Below are 10,584 nucleotides of genomic sequence, written 5' to 3' on the forward strand. Positions count from 1 at the left end.
AAGTTTTTGAAAATAAATTGATGAACTCAAAAATATAGCGTTCAAATTCCTCAGTTGACTTTAGTTCTTTCTGTTCCAACATCTGCACAGTTTCACACCTTTAGGGAAACATGATGAATGAATGATTTTTTTTTTATTGTACTAATATTAATTAAACATATATATGTTCCATGTATATTAAAATGACTTGAAAGTCTTTCACAAGTAAGAATGGAAAACCTTGGTCTTACTGGAAAAGGTGGTGAATATCAAAGTGAAGTCACCAGATTTCAATTTGATTATGAGCTAATGAGAGAATCTGGAGCAGAGCTGTAGGCACACTCGCTTTCATCCAGCTAAAGGCAGGACTGACACTAAGGCTGTTCCTGGTACCTTTGTCTTGTAGTAGTTTCTTGTTTTAAAAATGCTAGAAAAAAGGGAAACTCGTGGGAATAGAAGTGTGATTTGTGTAAGTTGTAACTCAAAAGAGGCTCTGTAAAGGACACTTAAATAACTGAAAAACTGTTACATATATTGTTTGATGTTGCTGGGTTTTTTTGCTGTCAGAAATGACTACACCTTTTAGTTGTAAAAAAAAAAAAAAAAAAATACCGTGTTAATAGTGACAAATGGAGCCAGCCGTAAGCACCATGAATGTGTGTATAAGGAAGTGTGACTATACAGAAATTCACAACATTTGTAGAGAGTAATGCTTATCTCAGCCTAAATAGAATTACTTAAAATTTGATTTAAGTGTTTCTGCCCCACATACACACATAGACATTCAGTAACAACACCATGCAGAGTAAGCCTTGGGATAGACAGATTATGGATCATGTAGGCTTCGAGGTTTTATCCTCTTGTGAAAATACCAGACTACATCGAAATTAAGACTCATATTTCTGCAGTGATGTAATCCTGCTGGCGGGCAGGGTTGGAACAGTGAATTGGATGAACTTCCAACCTCTGACATGTTTAGCACTGCCATGTGACCATTCAACTGTTCTCAGCATTTGCCGCTACATGCTTTTTATACACACTACAATTCTGTGTAAGTGTGTGCTAGGCTCAGTTCCATAGGCAGAAAAGGTAATCTTAAAGTCCAACTCCAACTAGTCCACTCAGTGTGTAAGCACGTCTTCATTCATGTGGTGGATTGAAGCTCATGAACAAAATACTTTTTCTTCACGGTGAACAACCTTGCAATCATTATGAACATTCGGCCGGTTCCCCACAAAGTAATTTATAGACACAGCAGTTAGTTTGTAAAAAAAAAATCATATTAGAATTGTACTTACACAGTATAATTGCTACATTAATTAAAATATAATACTGTGTTGTATCTTAATAGTCGCAGGGAGAGAAAAGAAAATAGAAAAGGAATCTTGCATTAAGCATTTCTTTGCATGTAAAATATTTAGAGATATATGGCATACAGTCAAACATGAGCAGCGTGTACCAGACGAATAATGATTAAATTAACTAGATTTATACGGAATAAAATTATAATACAGCTCCAAAATGAAATGCTGTTTAAATGTTTGTGCACTACTTGTTTCTCCCCCATTTCTGGCTAGTGTTGAACCCTTTCAAGATTTGCAAATAGTTGTGCAGACAGGTTTTTGTACAGAAAAAAACAGTAGTCATGTTGGCAGTACTGTTTGCAACATTTTAACCTTGACAAGCTCCTGGCCAGCCAGTCTAACTATTGTAGGTCGTTTGGAGGTTATCAGTGTTATTACAAAATGTTAAAGTGGACTATCAGTGATCTTCTTATACTGTAGAGCTCTTTTATACATTTCTATGAAAATACACTGAATGGTCTTTAATACATTCCTATTGAAATGAAAAATAATTTCTGCATCAACATTGGGACAAATATAAGGATATGGGTTAGCTATAGATTTTACTATGTACTAGCTTGTGGATGATCATGTGCTCATTTGCTATATGTATGCGTGTGCAACCTTTAAGGAAAAACACCAGTGTTACTCGTTGCTTCCGTCGTTTTTCTGTTGCTGCAACTGTGATTTGGTTGCCGATGTATAAAGGTTGACTGGGAGTAACTGAAATCTTAAAATTGTTCTACAGTATCTGTGAAAGGAAACACTGCTTGACCAGCAAACATTGACTCTAGATTTGAGATTGTGCATTGATGTCTGTGCATTGGTACCAACCTAAAAAGTGAAGGTGTCAGTAAAACGTATGATTTTGGGTTGATATGTTTGTTTGACTGAAGGATCCCCATAGTTGATGGTTGTATACTTTGGCCTCTGATTTGGCTTGTCTCCCTCAGGTTTAATCTCAGGTAATGTTACAGCAAAGATCTGACTGTCTTCAAATGCAGCCTTATTGACAGTGTCTTCAGAAAGTCTAAGACTTTGCGGCATATTTGTATCTTTTATGTCCGTTCGTGTTATGTCTTCTTTTTCCTCCCTGATCTCCTTGTTGTTTCCTTGTGGTTTAGCCTCTGTTGGTTTCTTTTTTGTTAATATATGAAGGGGGATGTCATTAGGAAGGCATGTATCATTGTCTTGAAAGGTTTCCATGGTCATTAACGCAGTGTTCAGAGCAGTCAGAGAAGTATCAGATTGTGATGGTGGAATTGTAACCAAAGGAGTTACAGTGTCTCGGTCTTGTGCTGGTTGAGAGGAGTTAATCTGATCAGGACCTTGTTGATAATCAAGTCTGTAAACACGTGGGATGACATACTTGGGCAACCGTCTTTGAATAGTCACTGCTGAGTCTTCAACTGCCCTGTTCTCTGTGGGGTCATGGCCTGTGTCTATAGAAAGTCCCTCCATTTGGGTTTTTTCATTGTCTTTAGTTACTGTTGTGGAGGGTTTACCTGTGGATGACTTGCTGTGAGAGTATTGTGGAGCTCCATGAGGACTGTCTTTCATCACGTCCGTTATCTTTTCTGAAGTCTTGGGTTTTGTTTCTTGCAGATATTGTTTAGGAGAGGAATCTACACATGTGGACCACACAGTAGAGCAGGTCATGATGGTTGCCACATGCCAGTTCAATGGGACATCTACCTGAACAAAAAGCCTGTACAGTTCTGGTGGCGACCACTCTGTGACAGAACTTAAACAGAGCAGCTCTAGACGTCCATATTTTAAACTGTTGGTGATACGCTGAGTTTCATCAACTGTGGTTTGAATTTCACCATATTCCCCTGACCTCCAACCCTTAGCATTGTTATCATTAGCTTGCCCATTTATATGTTTTAATGAACAATGATTGTCAGCCTTTTGATCTGAGAGATGGTGCCCCATTTGCCCCATTTGTTGTGCTTTCAAATTATTTTTTTCTTCCGGGTTTGAGTTTACTTTTGTCAAAATTTCTGTTGTCTGCTCTGGTTTTTGTTTTTGCCCATTTCTAATTAGATTTCTTTTCAACTGCTGTCCAACAGATTTACGTTTCATCAGCTTGTGTTGGTTTTGTTTGGGGACCATTTGGTCAACCACCTGTTGTTGCCCTTTTTCATGACAAGCTACTGTCTCTTTTATACTACTAGTCACCTTGACTGCTCCAGAAGACCTTTTATGGGAACATTTCAAGTCATTTCCCTTGCATACAGTAGCCATGGTCTCAAACCTCTCCATCAAGGAAGACAAGAGGATCCCTCTCCCAATGAGTTTTGGTTTAATTGGCTGTCTCTTCTCCATATTTAGGCCCCTTTCTTTCTGCTCAGCCATGGCAAACTTGGCCACCATATCCTTCACATTGCCTCCTCTCTTCAGTCCTTGGTCTCTTTTAGCTTGGTCCTTCTTGTGCATGTCACGCTCACTGTCTTGGCTGTGGTTCATCTTACATGCCAGTCCTCTGCCAGAGGATAGAGTCCCTACCTCCCTTTGGTGGGTGATGGGAGGTTTGGGTGTGGACCTTAAAAACTTAGATTGGAGGAGCTGGAATGTGGTAAGGCGCCGAGGTATGAAGTCTTCTGCTCTTTGATCTTCTCTGTACTTTCTTGGCAATCTGTCTATTTGTGGATCCATCCAGCATTTTTCAAGAATCTTGGAGCTAGTTCCAGCAGTTTTTCCCTGCATCATTTGATGCTCCCCAGAGAGCTGAACCATAGAGCAACTTGTCTGAAGTTCAGTCTGCTTCATTGAAGTCTTAGTTCTCTGATCAGGATAATCTATGTTTCTTGTGTTTTCTTCTGCCACAATACCACACCCTGACTTCTCCAGGTTTCTGCTTCCAGTGGACCACTTGGGGAGATGCTGTGTTAGATAATGCAGGAGACTCTCAAGAATCCCTCGGAGCACTGGATGGCAGTTGCGATCTCTAACCAACTTCCTCAATATACTGGGATCAGGGCTGATACTGGTGTTCCAAGAATCTGGTCTACGGAGAATAGAGGAGATGCAAAACTTAATCCCTGTAGCCATCTGCAGCCAAGTATCTTTTTCTGAAACTGATAGCACCATCATAAACAAGAATTTGGGGATAACTCTTGCTTAAGCACGCTTGTTACAGTGTTATAATTGGGGGAATATTCACATAAGGTTGGCTTTAAGTCTCTTTTAACCATATAAGTCAGTCTCTGAGAAGTGAACACCACTGAACTGGGCAGGGATTAGTTTTTGAAGCATAGTGAGTTTGGCCTTTTATGGTGACCATATGTCGCTGTTATTAAGAGTACTCTCCAAATAACACATTTTCTTCCACCCTCTTGATATTTATGTCAATATACAGTACTTCTGCTTGAACTGGATAAACCAGTTGTCATCCTACCCCTGCAGCAAAGTACAATACTTGAGGTGAGGTGTTCCAGCAGTGTGAACTTGTTACAGGTGATTAGTTCAAGGGATTGTAGAGGACAGTTGTGCAACAAGAAGAGGAAATCTGGTAGAACATTAAGAAGCTATCTGTCAGAATAAATGATGCAGTTAAGATAAAGAGACAGACACCTCATGCATGATATATATCCGAGTCCAATTTAATTGTGATGTCATATGAATATTCACCATGTAATGGTGCTTTCACAATGTTACGCTGTACCTAATAGCAATAAATAGTATAAGAAAACATAATTACTATTCTACTGTTATGCATAAAAGTTCAAATGATTTCATAATTTCAACCATATCTTACATGCACTGTTAAGCTTAAAATGGGTTGAATCTAGATTGAAAACTATTCATTTATCAGGCACCTTAGATTCAGTTCATATTTTTTAGATAATAGCAGGAAATCAGGTATGCTGAGCCTCCTGTTGAGACCTTTAAATCAATTAGGCTTTGTCAAAACCCACAGTTGATGATATTTGCACAAAATCATATGCAGATTTTAACGAATTTTTCCATGATAAAACATAACTTTGAGCTTAATGTTAATACAGGTTAGCTTTAGATAAGGAAAAGGTCAGAGAAGAAAATCTCTCTTTTCCCCTCAGTCATTTACTTTTAAGAGAAACAAGTCATTGGAGCATTGGCCTTAAAGTCATACTGCGTCATATCCCCTGCCATACACTAATTCCAGATGTAGGAACAGAGAGATGATATAGCAGAAAAGCATTCAGCGAGAGCAAAGTTAAGGAGGAGAAGGCAAGACAGGTGAGAAGAGAATAGGAAGCCACTTAGACTACTGAGATTGTACCAAGGAGAACTAGAGGGTAGTGTGGGACAGAGGGAAGCAGTTTTAGAGTCATGTGCAGTTCCGCTGATAGCCAGTAGGGTTCAGGCCAGTGAAGATCAGGATTACTTGTCTATGCATTTCTCTGTTGATGCTGCCTTGTAAAGTGCCTCTCCCAGCTCCTCCAGACGCTCTCTTTTGTCCAAATCCTGGCATAGGCCTGGGGGAACCTGGCTCAGGCCGTGCATAAGGCCATACAGACAACCTGCGATCAGACCTGTGGCTTCACTCTCACCTAAAACAACAGAGTGTTTTCACAGAAGTCCATGGTGAGCATGGTATGTGTTAAATTTGTCTTTTGAAATATCATGCAGTTGCAGAACGCTGTAGATCTCACCTCCATGGAACATGGCTCGTTTACACAGTTCAGTCCAGTCACTCCCTGCAGCCAGAAGGGCGTCGTAGGCTATCATAGGGGCATCGTGACCTCTGCGGCCTGCACGGCCCTCTGAACTCCAGCGTTTATACATCTGTATGGACAAGTAAACAGACAGAGAAGTGCACTGTTTGAATGAAAATCTGAAGGTGGGCTTACCTTTGTATGTTTTTTGTTTCGTGAGTCAGGGAGGCAGGACTTACCTTGTCTGTCTCCTCAGCGTCATAGCGATCAGCAAACAGAGGTTTGTTCTGTCCTTCCTTGTCTATTTCTCTCTCCTCAAGGTAAAACTGCCACTTGGCCTCAAAATAGAACCAGTTTTCCTGATACTCTGCATGTAATGCACAATCACACACCTTACTAGCATCAGCTGATAGTCATGCTCTCAGACACATGTGCATACATACCAAACTGAAAATTACATATTGATATTACTCTTTGTGTTGTGTTTTACCTAGAAGTTTTAATGGACTTTGATTAAATCAACCAAACTGCAATATAATGTACCTCATGCAAATTAACACAGATGGAAACACGGTCTAACCTGCCATGTGTCGTATGGTCTTCTTGCAGTATTCCTCAGCACGAGGGATGACCTTCATGAGCTCGCGGCCCCAAGCCACAAGAGGTTTCCCTTGGATCGCAAAGGATGCAAACAGTGCCGTTGTCATGGAGCCAAGGAAGCCTGAAGTGAAGAGCGACACCACAGGTCACTCCGCCAATTCTGTCCACTGACATCTCAAACTCACCATTCATCTAAGTATTTAATCAATGTTCTTGCAGGTAAAATGCATAGTTTATAGTATAGTTCATAGTTTGTCCGCAGCAAAATGTCCCTACAGCCTGTAGAGATGCCTCATGATGAACTGTGGCAGCACTTCTGACATTAAATGATAAGAAAAGCAAGACAGAAATTATTATGTAAATGTTTTTATTTTGTTTTTATAGTTTATTGAAGAACTTGTGGGAGGAAACTGGAGCCAACCCACTTGACCCCGAGCAAGGAGAGAATGAGGTCTCCACACAGACAGAAAGCGGCTGGTCAGTAGGTTGAAAATGTGAGGCCACAGTGCTAACCACTGAGCCACTGTGTTGCTCTCTATAAACTTTTAAAGTAATAGTTTGACATTTTGGTTCTTTTGGTCTTCCTCTTCAGGGCCTAAATTCTGTTATCTCTTAAAGGCCTCCTTTTTTCACAAGTGAGAATGAACTAGTTCAAAAAGCTGCTGTGTCTCCAAACTCTTTGTTCCATTTGATGCACATATCAAGAGTGGCTGTACTAACACTGGCCATGATACACATCAGGGAATCCTCAAAGTCGTTTTTTTGTGATGTTATGTATCTTGTCAGTAGACATACACCGGGTTTGTCATTGTCGCTCAGAGGATTTTTGTTCTTTTCCAGAAGATGTTTCAGCAGTTTGAAGCTGGTCTGCTCATCTGGTAAAGCCACATAAACCCTCTTTGGAAAGCGCCTCAGTGCTGCTTCATCCAGCTCCTGAGGCCTGTGGGTTGCTCCCATTACAAGCACTCTGTCATCTCCTCCTGACTGCACCCCGTTTAAGCCAGTGAGGAACTCACTCTCCCTCCCTCCCTCCTTTTAGTAAGCAAGCTGTCCCCTTCGTCGATAAATATGAAAGAGGGCTGTAATTCTCTGGCAACGGCAAAAAGTGCTCTAATAAGCCTCTCAGACTTGCCAAAATATGTATTGACCACACTGGCAGCACTGATGATAAAGAACGTGGCCTTTGACTCAGTTGCAACTGCTTTGGCCAGCATGGTCTTCCCATTTTCAGGTGGTCCAAATAAAATCAGACCACGTGCCGGCGCGCTCGGGCCAGTAAAGAGATCTGGTCTTAAGGCAGGAAAGATGACTATCTCTTGGAATGTCTTCACATTGCAGGACAGGACATTCACATATTAAAGTGCCCATCAGTCCTTTGTTACATCACTGAAATAAAAAACATGGTTACCATATTGTTAGTAGTTAGCCACACTTCAACAACTATTGAAAGGACTGCTGCGAAATGTCAGCCGATGTCAGTCAGTTGCTAGATGTGTTAGAATAGGCTCGAAACCACAAACATCGTCACCTGTAGGGTGGTTGTGAGTCATTCTGCCGATCTCAATGCTGACCTCCACCAGGTTGTCTAGTCTCTCAGGCTGCCAGTATCTCATACCCACACACATGGCCTTGGCAGCTGCCCCGAATCCAGACCCTGGACACAGACACGTGCAGACATCCAGACACACATTTTCATGTACTGCAGTTATGTTGGATTCACAAACTTAGAAATATTAATGTTTCAAATCTCCAATGACCTTTTTCATTGAAGGGTGTATGCCAGGCAAGCAGGAAATTGTGAGGTTTGAGATGAACACAACCCTCCACTGTGGCAGGATCAGGGGCTCTGCCCTGGAGAGACACCATGGCTTCAACATAGAGACGCACCAGCTCCCGGTATAGGTCCTCCAGACACCAGTAATCTGGACACACATACAGACACACACACATACACAGTGACTGAGAGTCATTCATGACTGGCATGCAAGGCGAGATGAGTGGTGCTGTGGTGGGCTAAGTTTAGCCTCGGCCAGCCACACCACAGATTAGGGCCAGCATGCTTGTGGAGCAAGTGGAGTCACTTCTACACACCATGAGGTCAACTGGGATCCACAAGCAGAGCCCACAGCCATCCTGCTAGAATTTGTTTATGTGTGTACTGTATGTGTGTGAGAGAGAGAGAGCCTGTGTTGACAAAGAAGCATCACCCAAGTTAGTGGTCTAGGGCTTTGATGATAGACAGGGACTTTCACCTTCTTCACTGGACTATGGTTCAGATTCTATTACACAGACAGTGCGGCAGCATAGACCTGAAGTCGTCAACGAATGTTTGTAAAGAGGGAGTTGAGCAATTAGTGACCGTTCTTGTGTTTTCGGTTTAAGTTCTTAATTTTCTGCTTCAGATCACAGTGCATAATGCACAGATTAAGCCCCTTCACTGAACCACTACAAATGCCTGTTAACAGAGGAGGCAATCTGTTGTTAACATACTGTAAAATTCTGTCTGCTGGTAAGAAGACTGACAGAGCCATGTCAGTGTTTACATTAACAACATTCATTCCACTCCATATGCTTTTGTCTGGCAGGTGTGTATGTGCAGGCATGCTGCAGTGTGGCTAAATAGGGCGTCCTAATCTCAAAAGATGTCAGCACCATTTCTCAGGACCACTGTCATTGGCTTTGAGCAGCATCTGTAGCCAAACATGATACAGGCAGATTATGGAGGATTCCGACCTGCCTTTGTTCGGTAAAGGAGAGCTGAGGATCAGCTTTTCCAAAGTAGTCTATTTTAGACTCTTCTGTCCTGGCAACTCTTGATGGCATGAGATGGCATTTGGGTGAAGAAATTCACAGCAAGGTTTCTAGGAAGATTTTGTCTTTGTCTTCTTGTTCCAAAGAGAGAATATGGTATATCAGCAGGTTTTGTCATTTAGGTTTTACCTGCCAGGAAGTGACTGTATAGAAGATACTATTCTGGTCCTTCTAAATATAGAAAGATTAAAAGCCTGTGTGTCTGTATTTTAGGGTCACATTAGGTTGTGTGTATAAATTACTGAACAGTTTGTCATTTTGCTATGATTTCCGCTCTCTAATCTGCCTCTTAGACAAGCATAAATCCTCTTTGACATTCTTAATGACATCAATCCTACCCGTACCTGTTATAAGTGCTTCTGCTGTGGTCATGTGCATCAGCGTTGCATCACTTAGGGGCCAGTTATCAGGGTCCAGTTTTAGGGCTCCCAGTCCCCCCAGAGAGGCGAGTTCCTCCTGGATCTTCTTGCCTGAGGTGTAGCCCTCCCAGCGGCCCTTTCTGTAGCCCAAAGCATCACCAACAGCACCCAGAACCATGGCTGCCTTGAATTTCTCCATTACACTGGGCTCTGCTCGCGTTGGCTCGCCCAGCGAATCGCCAAAAAGTAAAAAATCTTCTCTTGAAAGAAGCCGTTACACCTCTCAATGTGAATCTGAACTCTTTTCAGCTGTAGGTCTTCCTCACCACCTCAACAGACTCACAGTCACAGGACAATGAAAACAGCACAAACTCTTGCCCCAGAACATCCTGCAGAACTTCAAACAGCCTCTCCAGCTCTCAGTCTTTGGTAGGATTTCCACCTAATGTAGAACCACAGACCTTTGTCTCTTCTACATAATGGCCCTACCACCTTCCCAACCACTCCTCTAGTTTCTCATCTCACACTCAATATCAAGGGTGGAAACACACACAAAAGCACCACGTTATCAGCCACAGCTTCTTTGTGTTGGGAGGCGGTGAGTTCAGCTGCGATCAGGTGTCTCCTAAAAAGGCAATCCCCATGTCCCCAATGCCTAAAAGCTGGACGGCTGGATGTGGAGGGCTAATGGAGGGGGTGGGCACACTGGAAGAGATGCTAATGTGCTGCTGGGCTGGAGTGCAAGCTTGTCAGCTGGTGTTGGACCTTGTTGACGTCCCTCCAGCCCCATGAGAGGAGGGTTAGAATGGTGCATCATCCCAACTGATGCACCCCCCACTCCCACTCAGTGAT

At 42.2% G+C, this 10,584-nt stretch overlaps 1 protein-coding gene across 2 annotated transcripts; it reads right to left on the bottom strand.

Moving 5' to 3' along the window:
- Positions 1-2,010: 2,010 nt before the first annotated feature.
- On the bottom strand, positions 2,011-10,266 carry adprhl1 (ADP-ribosylhydrolase like 1). 2 transcript variants are annotated; one of them, XM_071488938.1, is made up of 8 exons: positions 9,718-10,063; positions 8,320-8,484; positions 8,091-8,216; positions 6,543-6,683; positions 6,202-6,329; positions 5,960-6,092; positions 5,692-5,857; positions 2,011-4,332 (listed from the first exon to the last, which is right to left on the bottom strand). In XM_071488938.1, the coding sequence occupies exons 1-8, from the start codon at positions 9,929-9,931 to the stop codon at positions 2,157-2,159; spliced, it is 3,249 nt and encodes a 1,082-aa protein (XP_071345039.1). In that variant the 5' UTR covers positions 9,932-10,063; the 3' UTR covers positions 2,011-2,156. The 2 variants fall into 2 exon arrangements, with proteins under 2 accessions (XP_071345039.1, XP_071345040.1); XM_071488939.1 differs by lacking the exon at positions 2,011-4,332 and having other exon boundaries at positions 4,905-5,857; positions 9,718-10,266.
- Positions 10,267-10,584: the final 318 nt, after the last annotated feature.

Source organism: Trachinotus anak, unplaced genomic scaffold, assembly GCF_046630095.1.
Source record: "Trachinotus anak isolate AG129_WGS33_773 ecotype Australia unplaced genomic scaffold, CSIRO_AGI_Tana_v1 ptg000011l, whole genome shotgun sequence".
NCBI classification, from domain to species: Eukaryota; Metazoa; Chordata; class Actinopteri; order Carangiformes; family Carangidae; genus Trachinotus; species Trachinotus anak.